General features: G+C 34.0%; 4 protein-coding genes and 1 pseudogene across 5 annotated transcripts; 2 read left to right on the top strand and 3 right to left on the bottom strand.

The window, feature by feature from the left end:
- Positions 1 to 735: 735 nt before the first annotated feature.
- LOC108855764 (CBL-interacting serine/threonine-protein kinase 11) lies at positions 736 to 2,439 on the bottom strand. The gene has a single exon (XM_018629655.2). It carries the CDS (start codon positions 2,290 to 2,292, stop codon positions 988 to 990), a length of 1,305 nt encoding a protein of 434 aa, XP_018485157.1. The 5' UTR covers positions 2,293 to 2,439; the 3' UTR covers positions 736 to 987.
- Positions 2,440 to 7,506: 5,067 nt separating this feature from the next.
- Positions 7,507 to 8,884, top strand: LOC108853136 (F-box/kelch-repeat protein At4g33290-like; annotated as a pseudogene).
- A 926-nt stretch (positions 8,885 to 9,810) lies between these two features.
- On the bottom strand, positions 9,811 to 12,030 carry LOC108852252 (EPIDERMAL PATTERNING FACTOR-like protein 6). 2 transcript variants are annotated; one of them, XM_018625756.2, is made up of 4 exons: positions 11,879 to 12,030; positions 11,373 to 11,535; positions 11,161 to 11,207; positions 9,811 to 10,210 (listed from the first exon to the last, which is right to left on the bottom strand). In XM_018625756.2, the coding sequence occupies exons 2-4, from the start codon at positions 11,506 to 11,508 to the stop codon at positions 9,974 to 9,976; spliced, it is 420 nt and encodes a 139-aa protein (XP_018481258.1). In that variant the 5' UTR covers positions 11,509 to 11,535; positions 11,879 to 12,030; the 3' UTR covers positions 9,811 to 9,973. The 2 variants fall into 2 exon arrangements, with proteins under 2 accessions (XP_018481258.1, XP_018481257.1); XM_018625755.2 differs by having other exon boundaries at positions 11,373 to 11,764; positions 11,879 to 12,010.
- An 8,965-nt stretch (positions 12,031 to 20,995) lies between these two features.
- LOC108853629 (transcription repressor OFP17-like) lies at positions 20,996 to 21,721 on the bottom strand. Its single transcript, XM_057008616.1, has 2 exons — positions 21,475 to 21,721; positions 20,996 to 21,384 (listed from the first exon to the last, which is right to left on the bottom strand). Exons 1-2 carry the CDS (start codon positions 21,719 to 21,721, stop codon positions 21,041 to 21,043), a joined length of 591 nt encoding a protein of 196 aa, XP_056864596.1. The 3' UTR covers positions 20,996 to 21,040.
- A 2,444-nt stretch (positions 21,722 to 24,165) lies between these two features.
- Positions 24,166 to 25,403, top strand: LOC108853083 (transcription repressor OFP2-like). Its single transcript, XM_018626545.2, has one exon. It carries the CDS (start codon positions 24,262 to 24,264, stop codon positions 25,189 to 25,191), a length of 930 nt encoding a protein of 309 aa, XP_018482047.1. The 5' UTR covers positions 24,166 to 24,261; the 3' UTR covers positions 25,192 to 25,403.
- The last annotated feature ends 53 nt before the right edge of the window (positions 25,404 to 25,456 follow it).

Here is a 25,456-nt window from a genome sequence, read left to right on the forward strand (position 1 = left end):
GTCTAACTTTTATTTTATTTTAATAAATGATTGATCTAATTGTTTGATAAAATAAGACAACTTCATCAACCACATTACCACATTCATCCACTTCCTAATTTCATACATTTTCTCCCTTTGCGTCTTAAAACCAAAAGGTGGGCAGGAACTGTACTTTAAGATTGGAACATGATTTTATGAATTTAAATAAGTAGATACGGTTGTATTCTAAGACAATCCGAAACAACGATGAGATAAGACTGGTGCTAATGATGATGCTTTAATAATAAGATTGGTTCCTTTCCTTAGCATCCACTCCTTTTGAGTTGTAAACAGTGTATCAAATGGACACTAATAGCTTTTTTCTCAACAATAAGCTGCATTGTTTTATTTCTTTTAAACCTTTTTATCCTTTTGCATCACTGGATGTGGAACTCCCATTCAATCATTTCTTATGCTCATTAATAGAAAAAAAAATATAATACTACTAAACTACAGAAACTAAATCAGAAAAGCTGAAATCCAAAAATCAACAAGTGAAAAAGTTGAATAAACCAATTATGGTTAAGTATCTGAGTAGAATTGGAATTCATCCAAACTATAATTAGAACAACATCTTCTTTTTTTTTTTGTCAACGAAACAACAACATCTTCTATATTCACAAAATAGTAAAGTATCTATAAATTCAATATTGACTTGTTGAATAAACCAATTATGGTTAAGTATCTGAGTAAAATTGGAATGAAACCAATCAATAATTAGAACAACTTTTATATATTATTCAAAAGAGTAAAGTATCTACAAGTGCAATTTAGACTTGTTGTTGTACATAGTGAGTTTGATTTTACCAAGAAGCAAAATAGATACCTACAATTTAGTATAGTATTATAATTATATAATTATATATTGTTAATTTTTTTTTCATTTTTGGGTAATAAATTTAAGAACACAAATCAATCCAGCTCATCCATCCAACCGCAGCGATCAGCGTTTGATTCGAAAGCACATCAAGAAAAATCCACAGTTGCGACTGGCGTTTGATCGCAAACGCGTTCAAGCTGAGCCCTGAGTTTGTTACTCCATATCTCCTTGTAACAATCCGCGTCCCCACCTCTCCTCCTCGCCTCCACCACCACGAGCAAATCATTCAGCCGCGAAATATACACTCCAATTACGAATTTCCCATTATACCCCTCCATCTCAAACCCACACTCCTCAATCTTCTTCACCCTCAGCTTCTCCTCCTCCGCGAAAGCCTCCACCTCCTCCGCCAATTTCTCCGGCGACTTCTCCGAAACAAACCTCTCCGTCTCACCGATCGAACCGCTCCCGCCGGCGAACAAACCGGAGAGATCCAACCCCGAGGAGAACGAAATCAAATCAAACGCGTTTAGGCTCTTCACACCTTCACCTTTCTCCTTCACCAAACCGGAATCATGATCGTGAAACTTAATCGGCTTAACACCTCCTTTAACGAACCAAGGATCCTTAAGAATCTCATCGACGGTGATCCTCGTCTCCGGATTGATATCAAGAAGACGAGAAACGAGCCGTTTCAGATCCGGAGACATCCACCTAGGGCAACGATACTCTCCTCTGTAAATCTTCCGGTACATGTTCATCACATTCGGATCGTTAAACGGTAAAAAACCTGCCGCGAGGACGAATAAGATGATGCCACATGACCACACGTCCACCTTCGCGCCTTCGTATCCCTTCTTCGAGAGAATCTCGGGCGCCACGTAAGCAGGCGTGCCGCACAAGGTATGCAACAAACCGTCCGGTCTGATCTGATCCGTCAACGCGCTTAAACCGAAGTCGGTTACCTTTAAATTCCCGTTCTCGTCGATCAATAGATTCTCCGGTTTGAGATCGCGATGGTACACCCCGTGCGCGTGGCAGTAACCGACGGCCGAGATTAATTGCTGGAAATAACGGCGGGCGAGATCCTCGCTTAAACGACCGTGTTTTGATATTTTGTTGAAGAGCTCTCCTCCTTTGACGAACTCCATCGTGAAGAAGATTTTGCCCTTGGTCGCCATCACCTCGTGGAGCCTGACGATGTAAGGGTGAGAGAGACGCCTCATGATCGAGATCTCGCGCTTGACGTTGTTGACGAGGGTCGGGTTCGCGAGGAGTTTCTTCTTGTTGAGGATTTTAACGGCGACGCTCTGCCCCGTGCGGCGGTCTCGCGCGTGGTAGACTTTGGCGAATGCGCCGCATCCGAGGAGCTTACCAAGCTCGTATTTTCCGAACAAGGCGTTGCTGTTGTTGCCGCCGCCGTTGTCGGCGACGACCTCGATCTCGGACATGGTTTTAGAAGCCAGAGGGTGGTTGAGAAATGACTTATATGTATATAAAGGAGAGGAAGACGAGTTTTCGTCGGTGGATTTGGGAACTTTCGCGTAATTTTTCAAATGGGGACAATCGTATGAACACGTATGCTAATTCGTAGTTTTTTTTTTGTTAGGGACGTTTCTTTGTTGTTGTTTACTTTTTATGGAATTTGGGAATAAGTATTTTAAAAGGGAGTGGTTACGTATTTAAGGGGAGGAGGTTTATGCGATGACTTTTTGTTATTGGTTTTTAAGTATTTTTAAAAGAGATTAGTTCTATAGAATAAGAGCATAATTATCTTTTTGAGGTTCTTAAATTTTTTTCCTGATTTTTTTTTTAAAATGAATCAATCATGGATCGCCACGTGTCAATAAGGTCCACAAACAATATAAAAAACCTATGGAAAACATTTTTTATTTAGCGATATTTTGACACTGTTTTACAAAAAAGTGATGGAATCCACGCATAAGAACCTTTTTTCACCACCGAGAATCATGTTCTCGGGGAAAAGTGATCTAGAATTCTAGATGATAGATGTCTTAAACATGAGTTTAGAGATTAAGCTATATTCATTATATGTGTTTTTAATCCTACAACACACAAAATTGGGGGATTTTAGCGTGCAGAAATGCTAACTTGAATTTTAGACAAATTATAAATCTAATTATCAAAGCATAAGTACATTACCAAATATTAATTTCTCCATTTCAATATATGAGATGTTTATGAGATTTTTTTGTAATTCAAAAATATAAAATGTTTTTGCGTATCTAAATAATTTTAATTTTGTATTGGAAAAATAAAATAACAATTTTAGTTTTTTCAGAAATGTGTATTTGATTATTTTATTAATAATTAAATTAATTAATTTTAAATTATAATTGTAGTGTTAGATGAAAAAAACTAGTGATAATTTCTAAAAAGTAAAAATTTCCTAGACTATATTTGAGAAGTGATTTTGCCACATGTCTTCTCTACAATTATTTTCACAAAAATAATATGACATAGCTACTAAAATTGATAACATATCTTACAGATTAATATGACATAGACAATTATATTTAATGTTAATTTATATTTTTGGTAAACTTTTTAAAATATGGTAATAACTCATATATTACATTTATTGTCGATTTATATTTTTGGACTTTTTAAAATATGATAATAACTCATAAATCATCATTAAAATAAATATATTCAATTATGGTATTTCAAATTTTGAAATATCATTTAAATTAAAAATATTTCAAAAATATATACATATTTTAAGAAAATTATAAAAATTAAATCATAAAATCAAATTAAATCGTAAATTCATTAGTTTCTTATATATATCTATAGATTTTATAAATATTGTTTAATTTTAATTTTTTGACAGTTATGCAATTTTACATATTAATTTAATATATTTAATTAAAATAAATAGATAGAAAAATCTACCTAAGATTATAATTTTATATATATACATGCACATTTTTAAATATAATTCAAAATAAGAAAAAATATTTTTATTTTAATTTTAATGTTCAGTTAAATCAAATTTATATTAAAATATTGATAAAAAATTATAATTTAATAAATTATTAAATATAATTTATATTTATCTGTTAAAAATTATTTTAAAATTGTTTTACTGCACATGGTGCAGGAAAACACATTGTAATATATGTATATTAAGACAAAATATTTTATTTATTATTTTAATATTATAATACGTTAAAATAGTAAATATATATATTGAAACAAATATTTTAGTGGGATTTATTTTATATAATATATTAAAATAAGTTATTGTACATACAGTATTAAATAATAATAAATTTGCAACTTAATAATATAACATAGAAAATACAATATTGGTATGAAATCCGGTATTGTGGTTGAAAATGAAAGAAAAGTAGTATTAAAACTACATTAAAATGGTATAGATTTCACACAAAATGATGTTATGGATTTTAAGGTCATTTTCAAGAAGACACCAAAACACTAGATTTGATACAATTTCAACTCTAATGAAAAATTGAAAATAATACAATTTCACCAAATTTTATATAGTAATATACACCACACCAAATATTTTAAATATATTTATTATATTTTATTTAATAATAATATTTAAATTAGTATATTTAATTAGTTTTAATAGTTGATTTAAATTATAATTTACATAAACATATCACATTGTTTTCTCCATTAGCATTTTATTTTCACAAACTAACAATTTAATTGTTATTTAATTTTTTCAGTTAGTAATATCATTACATTGTAACTAATACTTTTATAAAACATAAAATGACAAAACTAAAATGTAATAAAACAATTATTTACTGCGGAGAAAAAGATGAAAGGAGAGATCACCTATTTTTTACATATCTCTATACTTTTACTGTCTGGATGAATGTTGTAGAAAAGACTCTTCGGTACAGTAATAACTCCGGACTGGGCAAATACTGTCACCTCTCTTTTATGTGCAAGTAGAAACATGCTGGTGTTTCAGACCTCTATTTATGTGATATGGAAAGAGAGGAACTCTCGAAGGCATGGAAATGCATGTGCACCAGTAGAGAAAACTACGAAAATCATAGGAGAGCTTGTCACAAATCGAATTTCTTCTCTCAAATACATGGGTAATCACAAGCTGCATGTTTTACTTCAACGATGATTTGCTGTCTATTCCAACTAGGAAAACTCATTCTTTTATTTTTTTTATACTTTAGATTAGCATTCTATCATAATGTAAATTCAACTCTTTAGTTTTGATCAACAAATTTGATATTTCATCAAAAAAAACAGTCTATGTCACCAACTTTCTACCGGACGCAAACGTCATTCATGAATTTTTGGGTGACAAATACAGGGAAGGAAACTTGAAATCTCATTCTTATTGATAAATAGTTTTTGAAAATTCATCTGAAATGTGTATATATCAAGCTCTTAAAAAAATCAATTTAAATAAGTAGATTGTATGAATAAGTCTAATATGAGAAAATAAAATAATCCAATTAACAAAAAAGTCAATTGATTTCTCATATAATAAAATTGTATGACAACGAAATCTCATGTTAAATATTCATTCAATAAGCAAAGGTACGGTTGTATGCTGACTGTCTGTGTTACGATATTTACTCATGGGAGGATGATTATGATTGTGGTTCCACGATTTACCCATGGGAGGATGATTACGGTTGCATGCTGACTGTCCGTCTTCCACGATTTTTTCTCGTTCTACATGATATTTCACAATTTGATAGACCAAATGAATCAAAACTATTCGAAAACATGAAATCTGTGGGAAGTGTGACATGCTAAATAGTGCCATACCAGGCTAAGATGATCTGATTGCCAAGAAAATTTTCATATCACTTTAATCAGTAATGGTAGTCTAGTGGCATTTAAAGGAAATAAATTCAATAAGACGAACCCTGATTTAAACCCGCTGACTCCATAGATATGAGATATTGCTTTTGATTCATTTGAATTTTAAAAAATTCTATCCGTGAAATCTTTTACACATTAGCATGTCCCATGGAATGGTGTCAGATGTCTGTTAGGTTAGGGCATGATAGCACGTGGCAATATCCCAACGGTGGAGCAAGTCGACGCCGGCTTCCTACTAGACGGTTCAGGATGTGGGTCGGCTGGTTCCACCTATCTCGTTGATTTTGAAAAGTGTTTGATGAGATACGCTTCTTTTTTTTTTTGTCAACGATGAGACACGCTTCTATTATTTAAATCTGACTACAGACATACTTTATCTATTATTTACTAGAGACTAATTATTTACCTATTATTTAATCTGATTAGAGACTAATCAGCTCTCTGTTTATCTTGGTCTCTAAGTATGTAGTAGTACTTCTTTCGACGGACGAACAAAAGGTATTGTTGGTCCTCTTCGGTAACCTGATTATTAAATAGTATGAAATGTAAGTTATAACGTGTGCCGTAGTATGTTCATATTCTGCTTAAAGTTTTACTTGACTCTTATTTCAATAGGAAAAAAAAGAATAAGTCAAGTTGTAACCACGACTTCGAAATCGTTAACATTTTATGGCTTTGTAACTGGATCCGTGTAAAGCATGTTGTATTGACATTTGGATACCTTAGCATATACTAGTTTTGTTGAATTTTATCACTAGTTGACCAAAAGCTTGAACTTGAAATTGTTTGAGGTGCATCGTGCATGTCACCATGAAAATTCTATAAGCTTCTTTGTTCCAACACGTTGGAAGTTTTTTGGTAATTTGATGGCTTCTGGGATGTGTTCTGTCTGTGGGGAAGAAAGTTTTTGGAACTGGTTAGTTTCTATTTCCACATTCACACATCTGTTAATAACTTAAAAACCATCTGTACGGTTCTGAAAGAAAGAAAGATGGGATATGGGCAGTTCTTGCGTGGATGTCCTACTTGCTCTCAAGAACAAGGAAAATATTGACTAAACTGGTGACGGTTGTAGACGTTGTCCACCAGCACTGGGCTACCTATGGCCGTTACTATCACACCCGTTATCAACCAGAAACGGCTGCATAACCAGGAGCATCAGAAGCAGAAACAAAACCAGATGCAGCATCATAAGCAGCAACAGCATCAGCAAAACGTTGTCCTTAATAACTAGAATGAGCATCAGAAGCAGCATCTGCAAAAACGTTGTCGTTTCCTTGAATGATTTCAAACGAGAAACAGAGCAAAAGCAGAACAGCAATCTGCGTTGCGCTTCAAAATAGTTCTGAAACGCTCCTATCAGTCTGATGTCAAATATGTGGCCTGTGGGCATTAGGGTTTCATCAAGGATACACTGTTACTCTAGTATAAATAGAGAATGCTTTGTACCCCAAAAGACTAAGGAAGTTGGCAAGTTGCATCTCATCAATATGAGGAAAACATATCATTCAGCTTCACACTTTATCTTTAAAATTTTCTAACACTTTCAACGATGATGTAAAAATGTTGCTAAGTTTGGTGATTATCAATATTATTATGCCGAACAAACATATTTCTTTTCACACATATAAATTAGAAAACTATTTCAATTTTGATAAAATAAATATTTTTAACTAATAATTTTTAATTATTTATTATAAATTGTATATTTTGTAAATATTTATCTGGAACGTGAAAATCACCTGGTATAAAAATAAATATCAAAGCCCATGGTTGGTCCAGCTTGGTTTAAATTCTCAGTCTTTAAATATTACATATGTGTAGCCTCTCGAAGCGTTACGTAGGGTTTCTGAGGCGCAAGGGATCAGAGAGAAAAACAAGAAAAAAACCTAGTTACAGATTGAAACAATGACGTTGATCTCCGATCTTCCAAATAGTCTGGTAGAGCAGATTCTGACGAGACTTCCATTGAAGTCTATGAGAGCAGTGCGATTAACTTGCAAAGAGTGGGACACGTTGTCCAAAAGTCGAAGCTTTGCAAAGATGCATATTGATAGATTAAGTGCAGTAAGGGAAGGTGAGTGTATGGTGATCACAATTAAGGATAACAATCTATATCTTAGTGAAGATCAATATAATGGTAAATTTGTTTGCCTAAACAAACAAATTAAGATATCTCAAGTTTTCCACTGCGACGGTTTATTGTTATACGACTTGGAAGAAGACGATACCAAGGTTATTGTTTGGAATCCGTATTGGGGTCAAACAAGGTCGATAGAAACAAGATACTATGACCATCCATACGGATGTGACAGGTTCAGCTACGCTCTCGGATACGAGGACAAGAAGTCTTGTCGTAGCTACAAAATCTTGAGGTTTATAGATGAAGAACAGTTTGTATTGTATGAAATCTACGATTTAGACTCTGGTTTATGGAGGACCCTTGATGTTACTCCATACTGGCGTATATTGTTTGGTCAGGTTGCCTTGTCTCTCAAGGGAAACACTTACTGGCCTGCTTCACGTAGGAACTCAGTAGACGGGCTTAGTGACGATCACATAATCTGTTTTTGATTTTACAAGTGAGACGTTTGGGCCGCTTCTTCCTCTTCCGTTTGATGACCGTATTCCTGGAGACGTGACTTTATTGTGTGTTAGAGAAGAAGAAGAAGAGAAGCTTGGGGTTTTACTTACGTGGCACATCCTTGATTTTGGCACATGGGTTACGGCTAAGATTGAGGCTGAAAAGGTGTCGTGGAGCGAGAAGCTGTCCGTGGATACGCAACCTAACCCTCCGCTTTTTCTCATTGACGACGAGGAGAAGGGAGTCACCACAGGTTTTGAAGATGACAGTCTCATACTGGATTTTACTGAAGACAAAAGTTGTAGCTCACGTACTTGCTCTTATGTTCCAAGCTTAGCTCAAATCAAGCAACCTGCTGCAGGATGCAAAAGGAAACAAAAATGTGACTTAGAAACTCAAGAATGTGATCAAAACAGCTTGACACTTGAAAAGCGCAGCAAGGAATGCAAGAGGTGATGATTCGTCTCGGTTAGCAAAGCTTAGTTTTGTTGTCTTTCATTTACTTTCTTCCTTTTGTTTTCATTTACTATTGGTGTTTATTTTTTATATATTTGTCCATCTCCTTGGCTTGCGAGGTATGACTTTTATTAAATAAATCTTTGTTACGGCTAGAGCTAAACTGAATGAAAATGCTCATAATTCGAATGGTCCTGATAAACACAACATACATAGGAACAGAACCAGATGCATCATCAGAATTAGCAACATGAACAAAACGTTGTCAATGATAAGTGTATAGTGTGTAGCGTTAAGTGCCTATATATATTTTTTACCGGTAACCCTTATAAGGCGAAGGGGTATCACACCACTGACTCATCTGCAACACACGCATGAAAAGCAGAGCATTTATTCCCATCACACCTTAAGGACAAAATCATCACACCTTGGATTGAGAGGTGATGCAGGATTCAATCTCCGGACAATGTAAAAGGGCCTATCTTCTTCCACGACATGTTAAAATGATCACAGAACCTTAGCATATACTTTTATTGAATCAGGGGTACATCTCACCATGAAACTTCTATGAGCTTCTAACTCCAAAAACCAATTCACATATCAAGTTCGAAGTATTTTTTGAAACTTCTATGAGCTTTATACAATGCATATCTTGGATACAAGTTATGTCAAGGTAGCATCCTTTCTTTACTGACGAATACATGGCCTCTTGCTTGGTCATGTTGTACACACTTCGATGCATGCTATCGGTCATGTGTGCCAAAGGCTATTTATGTTATTGGGCTTTTTGCTTGCCTATTAGACAATTTATCATTAGCCTAAACCTATATATGCCATCAGGAAAGCCGTATTTTTTGCTTGCCTAAACCTATATGCCATCAGGAAAGCCGTACATTGAAGAAAGCAATATATATATATATATATATATATATATATATATATATATATATATATATATATATATATTGTTGGTCATCTGATGAAGACAATAATTCATAGCTAGCCATACTCATGAACTTCTTACCATATAAGTTATACTTATATCATACATGCATGTACTAATGTACATATGCTAACAAAATATAGTATATACGAGCTCCATCATCATCAATCAGTCATCAAAGATTTTACGCAGGAATTGTCCTAGAAGCATGTTTAATATATAATAAATTTTTGAGCACAGACATAAGGCAGACCATGGACCTTCATATGTGAGTATACATATTATATATAAAATATCATGGCATGTACAATTTGTTGCCGCACTTGCACCTCCAAGCTTCAGGGTAGTATTCGGCGGTGACAGGCGTGCCCGGAGGCACTGGGACGTGCACAGGCGTGCACGGCGTGCATCTTCCACACTTGGACGAGCACCGTGGCGGAGATGACCCTAGCCCCCTCAAATTCCTTCGTTCCCCCGCTGCGTTGCTCCGGTCACGAATCTTCTTTATCATCAACAGTGTACTCTTGTCCTCCTGAAAGATGCGGTTGATTAAATCAATGATAAATTATATACTCTTTTTTCTTCTGTCAACCAAACTTTTAAGTTGAAATGTATCTTTAAAAATATTCATCATGCTGCAATCATTATAAGACTGCGAGTGAACTGTTTCTTTAATTGCATTGTGAAACTTTAGCAACAACAAAAAGACGCTAGTGAACTGTGTTAGTCAAGTACGCATTTTAGCAAAGATATGAATAATTGTGCTAAAACGCGCCCTTTAAATAAGAAAGTTTTTAAGACAGGGCTAGGTGGTGTGAGACAAGAACCGGGAATACCGCTCCGCAGAATGCGCTACGCACATTACCAAAAAAAGGTCAGAGAGACTGAGAAGTTCCAAGAGGCTTGTCATACGTTAACGTGCGCCGTGGGGCGAGTGAACTAATAATATTACCAGTTTACCACTCGATTGAGATCAAAACACAGAAAAAGCAAAGGCATGGACCCCACAAGTGGTGAACGGACCAAAGTGGAGTACTGTCCTTGTCTTCGTGTGCTGAAGCGAATCGGACGGCCCAGTCAGTCTCGACATGCCGTCACAGTCGCGGACTGTTCATGCGTATTTTAGCCACATCACCTTTTGTTTGTATAGTCCTTTTAGAGACCCCCACAATATAAGCTTATTTAAAATGTTTTGATGATGAATCAACATCAATCTTGTCCTCCAAAGTCACTTGAATCAGGAGAATAGATGGGCACTACTAAGCTTTTTTTGGGCTTTGTGTGGTTAAGCTTATTAGGTATATAAAACACTGGTAGCCGAGCCTAATCCTAGTTAAGTATTGACTCAAACAATAAAAGTTATAGTTTTTTACTAACAAAAGAAAATAGGGTAGTTGTTGCTCAAAAAAAAAGGATAGTTTTAGTTATGCTTATTTTATGGACCACGCTAGGAAAGAAGAAGAAGATAAAAGGAATACGAACCTGTGCATAGAATTGCTCTAGTTTTCCAGATTTTGAGTTCCTAATATCTGCATTTTTACAACAATTTAACTTATATAAATGGTACGGTAATGATTAATTGTGACGTACGAACCAAATATTGAAAGATATTTATGTTTGAGAAAGATAATAACTAAAGATTTTGTAGAAATAAAGAGTAATTAGTGTTAAGAGAAAAGGAAGAGGGCTCTTACATGGAGAAGAAAGGGACGAGGGAGTAATGAATGTAGTAAACGCACAGAGAACAACGCAGAGAAATATATAAAAGACAATGAACTTGGCTCTCGATTTTTCTGACGATGGTAATGATGACGGTCTCTCTAATCCCATGATTACGAAAATATATGAGAAACCCACCTAAGAAGAAGCAGATGTTACTTATGACTCCTCCAGGATAGTTTCATCATGTAAAACTTGGTGGGGTTTATAAAAAGGAAATCAATAAAGAAATTATACAAAAAGATCTATTCATGTATTTTAGTTTCTTATGATTTGGGTTTTCTCAAAAACGAGAGGGAGTAGTGGGAGTGGTTGAGAAGGAGAAAGAACAAAATGAGTCGATTATGACCGAACAAGGAGGGGTTTACTGCAAAATGTGCAAATGAATTGGGAAAAGACCATTAATATAATAGGATAGTAAAATAATAGAGGAAAAGAAAGAGAAAGAGTGTAGAAAGAGAGAAGTAATTAAGAAAGGTACCTAAGCATTGCTAAGTTTGGGACTTAGATTCTCCTGCACCCTATTTTCTCTGCCATTGTACCCTTCCTTTCTCCAGAATTTGCTTTTAGCAATCTTCCAAACTATTTGTTTATCTATTGTTGATCAGAAAAAATTTGTTTAACATAAATATATATATATATATGTATATATATTATATTTTTAAGTTCTTTATATTATATGCATGTGTCTATAGACATTTGTGCTGTGTGTCACATCACATGTTAACAAGATATGATTTCACATGACTAGTAGTAATACTATATAATATTCACTTCAATTGTTCTAAGGGTTTGATAGAAAATTAGAGATACTCTAGCCTCTAGGTTAGGGTTTTAGATAGTTTGTTATATATAAAGTTTTAAGTAAAACGATTGTTTATTAGTAATCGCTGATCATAAGTTCACAATTGATGAAATTGATCTGAAGAGAAGAAGGAAAAGGCAATGCCGTAGAATGAAAGATGGGAGATATATATTCGAAAAGCAAGAAGGTATGGACAAAACATCACAGCAAATGTGTAAGAAGGGTTCCAACTTCCAATTTCATTCCTCATTTACAGATTTATATCTATAGTTTTATCAATAATTATTTACTAGTTTTAGCAAAAAAAATTAATAATTATTTACTCTTATCAATTCACACGAAAAATATGTACGAAGGATTCTTAAATATATAGCAGAAACGGAAAAAATAATATTCAACTAAACGGTGTGTTCAGAGTAGGGACGGCGTTGTGTTTCAGAAAAAAAAAGAGTAGGGATGGCAAACAAATTGTGCTACAATAATTTTGTTATAAATTAATAATGCCTGGATTATGATATTTTGATAGTTTATAGAGTTATTAATTTACAATTTGTTTAATTTTTTAATATATATTAAAAATAAATAACAAATATTTTACTTTTGTGTATATACATTAATTAAAATGTTGAAATTAGACATTCATACTGTTTTAACTATATTATTTGGTGTATATAAAATATTTTGTATAGAGTTTAAATGTGGGTTTAAATATAGTTTTACTAAACCTCATCAAAATATATTAAATTTTAAGTAAATATAAAGACAATTCTATTTTGAATATAAAAAACAATATAATGGTTGTTTATACAAGTATAAAATGTATATACAAATAAATTTATAATTTATAATGTTAATAAAACCATTTGTTTGTATAGATTTTTTTTAAAAAAATATTATCTTATTATCTTTATCGATTTGTGTCATATTTTGAACTAGTGCAATATAAAACTGAAAATTTATTAATTTATATCAGCTATTTTGTCTTAGTGAGAATTAATATTAGTTGATAAAAGATATGGAGTAGTAATTAAAATGATGAATATTTAATAAAAGAACATGAGTGAAACAAATATCTAGAAATTGAATAGGTTTGAATCAACTGTATTAATTGATAAGCTTCATAGATTTCCGATTTAAAATTAATTAACGATAAATAGAGTGGTCTAAATCCCTTATAAATTTTTTTATTTAAAATATGAGATATTATCTTCAAGATCCTCTCTCAAAATAATGATGAGTAACTATTAATTTCAGAAAAATCCATCATATATTCCTTCAAGATAATTTTCTTTTTCTATCTATCTTAAAAGTTCGAGTTTTCTTGGGTCCTCAATTGATCGAGCTATTTTCTAGAGAAGATTAATGATAAATTTTTAAATTTTTAACTTAAAACCAATCAACGGTAAGTAAAATAATATAAATCTATTATATATTAAACAACTCATTTTTATTTTTTCAATGTGAAATTGATCTCCAACATTACTGACTTACTTTTGACTTTAGTGGCAGATACACTGACAATACTTTTTAACTGCAATATAGTGAATACATTCATACAATCATCGCAATACAGAAACACAAAGCATAAATATTATAAAACGGTATATACAACCTCATGTGTCAGAAAAAGAATGGTTAGATACCTACTAAGATCATGTTTATCAGCCTATCTTAAAAGGTTGTTTCGCTAAATTTTTTTTTTAAACAAAAGGGTTAAATCCGGGTCAATGATGATACAAGTCTAACCCCCAGATAGAGATATAGCCTACGGATAAACTCTCTTTTGGGCATTCAAATGAATCGAAAATAATAACTCATATCCGTGTGGTCGGTGGGGTTTGAACCTGGATTCGTTTTATTGGTTTTTCAAATCCTTGTTTTGCTAAATTAACAATTAAAATAAAAGGAAAAAGGAGAATAAAGCAAAGCATGTAGCTTAAATTGGATCTTGAAGCCACGTATCTCAGCTTGTATGTGGCACAATAGATATTACAGTATTAATAATAATTATTAAAAGTTTATTAGGACCCACTAAAGAATCACTTAATGAGAGTAAATATGCATTAGCAGGATACAATCTCACCGACAAGTCCTAGTTTCCTACCATGCATTGACAACCTAGACTTGTATCCTTTAACGTACTCTAGTTCATGTAGTTTTGTAACTCAACACCAACTTTTATGAAGGTCAATCGATCAATTTAATTGGTAATATTAAATATATAAATAGAAAGCAGATAAACCGTTTTTTGCTAACGCAAATTCCCTAGCTAGAATCTCTATTTGAGCTGTTTGAACTTTAAACGCTAATCTCAGTTTTTGAGAATTGTTTTGGTATCAAAGGTTATTATTATATGAATATAAACTATCCGTTGACAAAAAACAAAATTATCCGAAGACTCGAGAAAAATTGAAACGAAATAAAATGCTGTCCTGCTTGTGGCATAGTTTTTGTTCATAGAGTAAAAATATATATATATATATATAAAATTAATCGAGTTTAAATAACTTTATATTCAAATAAATGTTTGAATAATTTGAATGTGAACCACTTTACCTGCTATAACAGTTATCAATTTGTAAAATAATTCAATTAGGTCATGATCATTCAATATTATAACTCTAATAAATATTATTATTTATTATTTTTTTCAAAAAAAAAGAAAAAATCAACTTATAAAAAGAGTCAGCATACTATTATTATAATCATCAGAAACAGTTAAAACTTAGGTTACATAAAAAAAGTTACAGTGTACATCAAACAAAAATAAAGCAGCTAAAAAGATGGTCGAGGGAAAGAAACAAGGCCGGCCTAAGCTACCTAATCCGGTAAACACCACGGCTGCTCCAACTTCTAGGACAATCGCGCATCTAGGGTGTACAAGCCCAAACCCAATTCCGACACCAGAAACCGACGAAGAAAACCATACACAGAAACGTCCACCACGGCCCCATACACTAGTTACGAACAACCAGTTCAAAATGTAAGAACAGATTCATGGCTAGTCTATGTATCTGTATGCAAATATCTTAGATCGCAAGTATGTTAGTGCATAAAAAAAGGACACATAGAAATTTGTTAACGAGGTTCGTTTCCTACATCCCCGGGACCAAGTCCAGAACTAATTCACTAGAAAATATAGCAACTACAATTGCTATATGGTACCAGCACACACCCGTGCCGACCACTCTTATCTAGAATTACAATGATGAGAGCAATTACTACTCTTTGTCTTCTTGACGAGTATAATTCTCTCTAACAAAACTATCAACAGATCTCTCAACTGTCTGGTAGGACGACATCACACACATCCATGTGCATCTTCAATAAACCTTAGAAGCGTGACTGCTCCTGTTACCGCCTTCGTCTCTTTATACTCCAACGAGTAAACCCTAATCTTCTCAAGCCCACTAATCTCATCTTATTAGTTAGGCTTTTTGTTGTAACTAAGTCCACATAGATCTTCTAATGTCTTGAAGCCCACGTGACTCTTTTCCTTTAATAATCATCCATTGCATAAGAAAATATCCCACATCATCGCATCTTGATATTTCCTTTTTCTTCTCCGAAGCGTGTGTCACACACCGCTCTCCATGTGTAACACAGGTGCACGAACCAAAGCTTCACCGCTGCAGCAACTTTGTTTTCCACGTTCAGCACCTTCTAGACATCGCCTTGTCACAGCTACTCATGTTGCGTCTCACAGCTTCATACAAACTCAGTCAACATAACTCAACAATCTCTCCCTTGTTGTCTGAGTTTAAGGATCCATGGGAAATCTCTAACAACTTCTCGTTACATCAAGCATGATGCTCAAAAGATCAATCTTCTTCATTCTCTCCCTTTTTATTTGAATGTGTCAACTCAAGCTCATCCATCAGTAATCACATAGCAGTAGCTCTCCCTGCATCATTACATTCTCTCCCTACTTGAATGCACATTCATATAAAACAACTTCTCTGAAACTGCTCACACACTGAAATTTTGAAGGTATAAAACTATTCCCAGCCCAGGTTGAAGTGCCTCAAATAAAACACAAACTAACCATTGAATCACAATTCCACCATTGAATTGCAAGACATTAGTACAATGAAGATTGTCACCAAGTTTCAGCTCAATCAGACTACTTTTGAATCTCAACCCGTTGCCTTGAAACACCCATCTCAGAACATAGTTCATATTCATTGCGCAGAAATTTCTGGAGCTCGAGACTGACCATACGTCGAAGCAGACACCTTCCAAAGATGTCTTAGTTGCATTCTTGACTAAACCGAAATCTGACCAGACATGATCTCTGCTGTTCTCTCAAGTCTTCCTTCTCACTAGCCACAAATCCAGGATCATACCCGAAATAAGATGAATCTCTACGAGCATCGGCTCTGATACCAATTGTAAGAACAGATTCATGGCTAGTCTATGTATCTGTATGCAAATATCTTAGATCGCAAGTATGTTAGTGCATAAAGAAAAGATACATAGAAATTTGTTAACGAGGTTCGTTTCCTACATCCCCGGGACCAAGTCCAGAACTAATTCACTAGAAAATATAGCAACTACAATTGCTATATGGTACCAGCACACACCCGTGCCGACCACTCTTATCTAGAATTACAATAATGAGAGCAACTACTACTCCTTGTCTTCTTGACGAGTATAATTCTCTCTAACAAAACTATCAACAGATCTCTCAACTGTCTGGTAGGACGACGTCACACACATCCATGTGCATCTTCAATAAACCCTAGACGCGTGACTGCTCCTGTTACCACCTTCGTCTCTTTATACTCCAACGAGTAAACCCTAATCTTCTCAAGCCCACTAATCTCATCTTATTAGTTAGGCTTTTTGTTGTAACTAAGTCCACATAGATCTTCTAATGTCTTGAAGCCCACGTGACTCTTTTCCTTTAATAATCATCCATTGCATAAGAAAATATCCCACATCATCGCATCTTGATATTTCCTTTTTCTTCTCCGAAGCGTGTGTCACACACCACTCTCCATGTGTAACACAGGTGCACGAACCAAAACTTCACCGCTGCAGCAACTTTGTTTTCCACGTTCAGCACCTTCTAGACATCGTCTTGTCACAGCTACTCATGTTGCGTCTTGCAGCTTCATACAAACTCAGTCAACATAACTCAACACAAAACCTTAGCTGCTGCTCAGATCTTGAGACCTCCGCCTTTTCCAAAGTCAGAGGGTTCACGCATCTCACCTCACACGAGCGTTGAAGAGAATAGACTGGACCGACGAGAAGCACATTAGTGGGAACCGCTACCCAACCCAGTAGGTCCGCCGACACTGATCATCCTCTCAACTTTGGAGACAAAACCAAATACCAATGACTGACACGCGAGTACTCACCATCATATTCAAATAGCAAATGAACACTGGAATCGACGAACCACCAGAACACGGAATTTCCGTTCCGTCACTTTAAAAAACCGCCAGATTTGTTATCACGAGGAATAATTATCTGTGAGTACCTAAACAAGCATCAATGGAATCATGGTGTCCTTCATTTTCAAATTCCAAAATCGCATTTGTCGAAAGTTAAAGAAAGAAAAATAGATGTGTAAGATTTAGACGCCACTCAAATGCATGTTTCTATTTTACTTTTTATTATTATTGATTATATCTAAACTATATTCTAAGATGTATATTAGTACCGTGGCATGTCACTACTTGAGTTCAAATATGAAAAAAATATTTTTTTTAAGCCAACATTATTTTTCAATTGGAAACTTATAAATCTTCATACCAAAACAGAAAGAAAAACATTTAGAAACTAAGTTCCTATTCAAAATATTTCAAGAAAGGAAACAAAAAAGATTGGACGAAAATTTGCCACCCGATTTCGAACATCAGAAAACAACACATGGGCTGATACTGTAGTGAGAGACTATTGTTTACCCTCATTTTTATATCTATTACGGTTAAATTTTCCTAACAATCAATCAACCGCAACAGTTGACGAGGAGAGAATACAAAAATATATTAGTATATAGGAAACTATCGATATGGTCACATGCCAAGGTAGGTATCTCTATCCCTGAGACCCTGACACACCACTTCTCAATTATTTTTATAATGAGGGTTAATACAAACATCGATCTGACACACTATACTTTTGTCAAGTTACCATGTTATTATTATTGAAATTTCATTTGGTTTCTTGATTGAGACAGATGGGACTTGCATTGTTTCCTATATATTATGCATGACTCAAAGATGTCAAGAATCATGCATAGAATTTACACTATTTTCTTAGGAGCTGCATTCACTAATCACTCCAATCAAATGAAGAACGCGTCAGCATTCATTCAATAACATATGAAAATTTTGTACATTGGTAGGTGGTGTCTTCGATCTCAAATCGCAGGCATTTACAAGGCTGCATGCATACCTTAACAACTTTATTTCCCCATCTTCTTCACAAAATACGATAATTTGTCATATTAAATGAGGTTGTATTATCGTCAACTTTTTTTTGTCCCAATGTTCTCTTAGTACTTGATGTTCTGTGTTATTTTAATAAAATTACTTTAATAGAATCTAATTTTAGGATGAAGTATACTCCCATTTAAGTTTTATTTATTATTCTACCATATATATACTTTAGTTTATCCAAAGTAAACCAAAAATCCTCCAAATATAACGATCCTTTATCAAGCATAATAAATAAATAAAACCTTTACTAGATTCCACCTTAACTAGATTCCACCTTAAGTATTTATGTTTCATCACCAACACAATTAATGTAAGTTATGACATCTTGATAGTATATTATAGGAATCCTTGAGAAGAGCTCGTATGAGAGCTCTCTTGTCACGCCATTCATATGTAATTGAAAATGTAAAAAAAAAAAAGAAACTGATACAACAGGTCCGAGGAGAGAAAAAGAGAAGGCCAAAAGTTGAAAAGAGAAAGAGACAAGAGATGCACGAGTGTGTTGAATTCATGCCTTGTGTGTTTTCAGTATTTGGACCACCTAGCTCATCTTTTTTTAAGCTCCTCTGCTTCTTCTTCATTATTAAGATACACTTCAAAGTAAATACTAACTACTATCAGATAAGTAGAGTCTAGTATTGACACATACCAAAAAAAGAAGAAGAAGCATAATTAATTTTGGCTAAAACACAATTTTTAAGTAGCCATTCTTTTAATTTTAATATTTAATTAAAATGAGAATGACCAATAATAAATTATACTCAAGAGCTTTTAGGTTCTTAATTAAATATTTCTTAGCTTGTTAACTTTTTGCATTGAAATTTGGAAACAATTTACATTGTGAGAAAAAACTCTAAAACTATTTATATATTAAAACAGATTGAGTATTATACATACTCGTTTCACTAGCTCGGAGATTTCATATATCAAGAACGAAGAATATAAAGACAGATAATCTAGTATGATGTGCTAGAAAACATCAGTCTTTTGTCGTTCATATAAATGCGAAACTACTAGTTTGGCGTGTTTTGTTGATGACAAAAAAAATCATACATACTCGTATTCAACCATATGGACGAATTACTACAAGTGTCCCAATAAATGGAGGATGAATTATTACAAAAGGTATAAATGCGTTTTCTAACAACGAAAATGGTATAATAAATGCGTTTAGCACAAAAGTATCATCCAATATACTATGGTTTAAGATGTTATAAATGTTGGTATAATAAAGAAGATGTGTATATAGTTACTTTGTAATAAAAGTGTTCTCGTGATTGGTTAATTTTGGTTATCATCCTATATATATAGTTACTTTTGTTTATAAAAATGTTCAAATGATCTGGTTAATTACGGCTCTCTCCATGATTCTGGAAACAACGTGGAGATTATTACACGACAAGTGAAATCATGATGGTAAAGCAGGAACTCTCGCTTTCCTTTGACAGGGACAGGGATAGTTTGGTCGATAAGACCGAACGAACCATTTATGTCACGTGGCGTATCATTTTTAGCTTCTAAAGGGCCTAATATGGCCCAACAAAATATAAGTAGGCCTTAAAACGAGAGTAGTTAAGTTGTATTACATGTTCTTACGCACGTTTTTTTTTTTTGCTAAAGTGTTCTTACGTACGTTCGAAGAAAGAAACAAAGAAGAGAGGGAGATTGCTGAGGGCTTTCTCTTGGATTCCGAAGACTTTCAAAATTATACGAAACATTAACTTTTCAGTGGAGATGAAAGTTTCTTAGTTCTAAACACAGAAAGAACTAAAGGCCAACGATAATCGATTTATTGGAGTTGAACTATGGTGGGAAAGGCAGCAAAGATGGATAGTTAACAACTTGACCGAAGGCATTCCCTCCCAAACTATAGTCAATTTATGGTTTGGGAATCCAAGAACCATTACCCACTTTCGCAAAGATTCCCAAAGTGGGTATGTGCTCTTGGATCCTTTGCAGCTTCCTTGATCTACAAGACAAGGCAATCGATCTAAGAGTTGAGTTCATCACAATGCCAGGGTTTAAGATTGGAGATTCAGTGATTAGATTTTAGGTTTTATCTTTCTCAATCAAAACGGTGACAAGAACAGCTCTGCAGATTCAATTATTTAAAAAGTTTTGTAGGTAAGGAAATTAGTATTTTAATAAATGATAACTTGCTTTGTGACTCTTTTCACATTCAAGATTAAGCCTATAGTTAATACATCTTTATAGTCTTCAAAAAAAAAAATTATAGTCTTCAGACATTTTAGTTTTACTTTCACTTTTAAAACTTGAAACTTTGTGTTCAGTGATTGCCAAAACCGAAAATAAACTTTGTTTTTTTTTGGTCGAGAAAGAATGATAAAAAAAGAAAGCTTTTTGCTTTGATCATTGCAAGATGCGTTCATTCACCTGAAAACAGGTCTCTGCATAATTCTCCATAGAATCTGGAGACAAGTTCAATGAAGACAGGACTCTTAAGATTCTTCCAGCAGAAGAGAAGCTCCTCTATGTCCATTACCTCATCCATTGTCCCTTCTTCAGCAATCAGATGAGTAAGATAGTTTTCAAAGCTTTTGCAAGCATCTTCCACAGCATTGTCTTCGAATGTTTCTCTTGATCTCAGTGAGTTCTTGGTCCATGACGCAGAAACAGGTGTCGTGATAGGTGAAGTGAACAGTTTCTTGGCTGCTGCTGGCGTAAGAGGCGAATGCGTAAACTTCCAAGAATCATCATCCTTCACACTAACTGCAAGTGCAATTGGAGAATAAACAGATAAATAAATAAAAAAGCTTATAAGACATATTTGTTCCGAACATTGTCGAGAAGTTTTCTTACAAGGTTTGGTCTGGCTTATCTTCTGGTCTTTGTTTTTGCTGAGATAACAGAGACAAGACAGAAAAGAGGAAGGACAGAATGACTTCTTGGCATGATGATGTCTAGGTTTGACATTGCCATGATGAGCACGACGAAAAGGTCTAATGAAGACAGGTCTCTTAACTCTGAAGCGGAAGAGAGATGCAAATCCGTTGCATGATTTGGAGAGCTTTGATTTGAAGTTCACCAAAGTTGCTTTCACTCTCATTGTGTTGGAGCTTTTCGTTGCTGTTGTTGTCTTCTGGTGATCCCTTTGGATATTTTGTTTTGTTTTGGCTTAGAGAGAAGGGATTGGCTTATGTTGCGTGGGGTTCACGTCTTTGGGTGTGAAAGTCATGATGGTGGAGTCCCATGAAGTTTTAATACGGTGGAGAATAAAATGGTTTTCATTGTAAGTATTTGGTGGCTCTTGGTTATGAATAAAATCGAAAATGACGAAATTGTTTTGGTTTTGTATATTGATAAGGTGTTGGTTGACCGGTGGCTCAATGCAACCGAATATGTTGAACATAAACCGGTCTCATATCTTTTTTTTTTTTTTCACACTAAAAATTTCAATATCAGCGAGGGAAATATTACAACCATAGATGGATCACTACAATCATAATTAACAGATCAAAGGAAAGGACTAATACAAGACAGAGGGGTCCTTAAGCCATGAAGTGGTCCTTAAGCCAGGAAGGAAATCCTGAAGCAATATATGATTGGTACAGATTCATCTTGATAACACTATCGGCTATAAGAAAGGCCGGCAAAAGAGCATGATGAGCTTGAGATTCTACCTTCCATAACCTGAATTCTCGAAGCTTTGAGATCAGAGAAGAAGAATAATATTTGAGGGAGGGCCAGGTTGATTGAGAAGATAAAGCTTTAACGAAGTCAACATCTTCGGCTGAGAAAATAATGTTATCAAAGTGAAGGGACTTCATACTTTCAATTAAAAACCGGTCTCATATCTAGTGAAAATGAATTTGATGTTAAAGTTTTTTTTGTTATTTAGATGTTTCCTTTTTAGGCATGTCTTTTATTACGTAAGCCTGTTTCCAAATTGTTGAGACATGAGTGATCACTTGATTTTAACTTGAATATGTCATTGCTTCTGATGTAAACATTTTCATTTCTGTTGATCAATAAATTTTGATATTTTGACTCGAGAAAGCAAATAGAATTTGTTATTACAGACAGATATCAAACTCCTAAATTTTTCTTAGTACATACATAATACATCTTAATCCTATAAGTATAAAACATAAAATATAAAATATAAAATATCACTGAGTCTTTTTTAATAGCGCATGCCATAAAATTGATTTATATTTTTTGAATATAAAATATGTAAGGTGTATTTTGATTTTTTGAAGGACTCGAACCTGATTTAGGAGTGTCAGAATGTGTAATTCTGACCAACTGAGCCTATTATTTCCACCATAAAATTGATATAATTGATATTTTAGGTGCCAAAAGATATTATATATTTAGAGGACATCAACTTCAGTAAACGAAAGATGACGTAGTGGTAAGTACTAAATACTATTACATCTGATTTAGAGATTCAGAGTTGGAACTTGAAAATAGCTTATTTTTCTGCTTTTGGAACAAATCATAGATCTTGGTTTGTTAACAACAATCACCACCATGATATGAAAGCGATTCAGAACAATAGCTCTCACTGGTCACATGTGCATGTTTAAAGTAAGGATTATGGAAACTGTTTTAATCGTTTTTCTTTGTTGAAGAAATAGCTAACTAAAATGGTTGATTTGGAAAGGGAATGTAAAAGAGAAAACGGGTGTCCTAAACGTGTTCGGTGTTGGTAGACACTTTGGACCCTTTTTTTGGGGTCAGTGACCAATATTTTCTTAGTTTCATCATTACGACTCAAAAGCTGCCCCATTTACTTATTTACAGATATTAAATAAAAATGCAAATTATTGATTAATACTAGTCTCATCATTTTGCATATCTGTATCACCTTTACACCTTATACAAAGTTTAGTAAATAAATACTGAAATAAGAAAAGAATCGAATATCTTCACTTTAGGATCTGGAAGATATTGTTGCCGATGAAAAATATATCTTCAAAGAGAAGGAGACCATATAATGGTGAACCCCAAAAACAATGATTAAAAGTTCCCGATTTGCTAGCTTTCTACCCTTTTGTTGCCGATGAAGAATATCTTCAAAGAGAAGGAGACCATATATGTATTGTTTTTTTTTTTTGAAACTAACCATATATATTGTGAATCAAATAAATATATGAAATCGTCATACAATGTTATCTGACTTCATTTGAAATTACATCAAAATCCATTATTGTATTTTCATAACTTTCACTATTTCGCTTGCCATTCTATCATATAATAAAAGTTTCTAACTTCTGATAAAAATATGAGTTTCAAACTTTGGATAAAAATATAAGTTTCCATTTTTTCACTAAAAATAGTCATCCAATTTAAAAATCCTCCCTGAATCAGTTTTTCGCATTAGTTTATTGAAAATTTTAAATAATCCTTAATGAACTAAAAGATTGTATAAATGTGACGTCTCAAAAAAAAAGGTGATGTCTCAAGTAGTTCATGCTGATGATTTTCATGATGATGATAAAAGTCATTCTTTAAGCTTTTTCTGAAATGGGGTCCCAATTTCCCACTTTTATCTACCTATTATCTGTCACATAGAGCTGTTTCTCTTCATAGTTTCTCTATATAAGAGTACATCAGAAAATCTTGTGAAGAGTGAGAAATGAGATGGGGAAATACAAGTTCAAAATTTCAGATATGATCTCAAATGCATTCTTTCACAAGCTCAAAGACATGACTAAGCAGTCTAAACCCAAAAGCAAACCTATTTCTCCTTCTCCTTCCTCAAACACTTATAACAAGAAAAACCCTTCCTCTTATACTCTTCCTCATCAGTCTCCAACCTCTCATTTTTCCATCAGCTTAGTAGCTAACAGTCCTCACCATAACTCACCAAGAAACTCTCTTCACAGAAAAAGACTGAGTGAAATAAAGACACTTTACAAGCCATCTCTTAAACCAGTCACTCCTTTTACAGCTGATGGTGTTAACAAGAGCAAGGTCAACGGTCAAGATTCATCTCACTACGCGTTGCCAGCTCTTGAAAGGTCCTCAGAGTCTTTTGTGTATAGTTCCAGCTTCAAGATCGACACAAAGAACAAAGCTTTCACCAAGTACAAGGTCAAAGAGTCTGATTCCATAGAGAAAGCTTGTCCTGCAAGTAACCTAACCAAGAAACCGCTTAAAAGCCATCTTTCTGTGAAGATTAATAAAGAGAAACAACAAGAAGATGAACCATGCAGAGTAGAGAAGAAATACCAAAAGCAAGTTTCTAGTGGAAGAAAGTCTTCTGCAGGGATAAACCTCAGAAGAGTAAACTCACCTAGAATTCAACTCTCAGGTACGCGTAGAAGCACGTCGAGGTCAGAGAGCAGACAACTTGTTCTTGAGAGTTATGCGGTGATGAAGCGTTCGGTTGATCCAAAGAAAGATTTCAGAGAATCAATGGTGGAGATGATAGAAGAGAACAACATCAAAGCTTCAAAAGACTTGGAGGATCTTCTTGCTTGTTACCTTTCCTTGAATGCAAAGGAGTATCATGATCTTATCATCCAGGTTTTCGAGCAAATATGGCGTCAACTTACAAAAGCCAAGTAAAAAAAAACACTCTTAGTGTAAGGTTAACATTCGTATTAGCATCATTGTGCCTTGTGAAATCCCAGTTTTTATGTATTTAATTTGTTTTCTTTTTTTTTTTCTCTTTTCATCAAGGGAACCAAATAATTGTAGTAGATATCTGTTGTGAACAGCTATCGTTAGGTTGGAAGAAGAATAGAAAAGAAAACGTATTGAGTCAAATATCCGTTTAGGGTTTCTTATTAATGATGTGATAATAATTTACAAACCCTTAGACCTATATTTA

Source organism: Raphanus sativus, chromosome 4 (genome assembly GCF_000801105.2).
Source record: "Raphanus sativus cultivar WK10039 chromosome 4, ASM80110v3, whole genome shotgun sequence".
Taxonomy (NCBI): Eukaryota; Viridiplantae; Streptophyta; class Magnoliopsida; order Brassicales; family Brassicaceae; genus Raphanus; species Raphanus sativus.

Coding starts and splice junctions, on each gene's coding strand:
- LOC108855764 (XM_018629655.2), bottom strand. CDS start 2,292: ATGTCCGAGATCGAGGTCGTCGCCGACAACGGCGGCGGCAACAACAGC.
- LOC108852252 (XM_018625756.2), bottom strand. CDS start 11,508: ATGGGATTAGAGAGACCGTCATCATTACCATCGTCAGAAAAATCGAGA. Junction 11,208..11,372: donor CTCGTCCCTTTCTTCTCCAT/GTAAGAGCCCTC, acceptor GTAAAAATGCAG/ATATTAGGAACTCAAAATCT. Junction 10,211..11,160: donor TAGAGCAATTCTATGCACAG/GTTCGTATTCCT, acceptor CGCATCTTTCAG/GAGGACAAGAGTACACTGTT.
- LOC108853629 (XM_057008616.1), bottom strand. CDS start 21,721: ATGAGAGTGAAAGCAACTTTGGTGAACTTCAAATCAAAGCTCTCCAAA. Junction 21,385..21,474: donor GATAAGCCAGACCAAACCTT/GTAAGAAAACTT, acceptor TTGCACTTGCAG/TTAGTGTGAAGGATGATGAT.
- LOC108853083 (XM_018626545.2), top strand. CDS start 24,262: ATGGGGAAATACAAGTTCAAAATTTCAGATATGATCTCAAATGCATTC.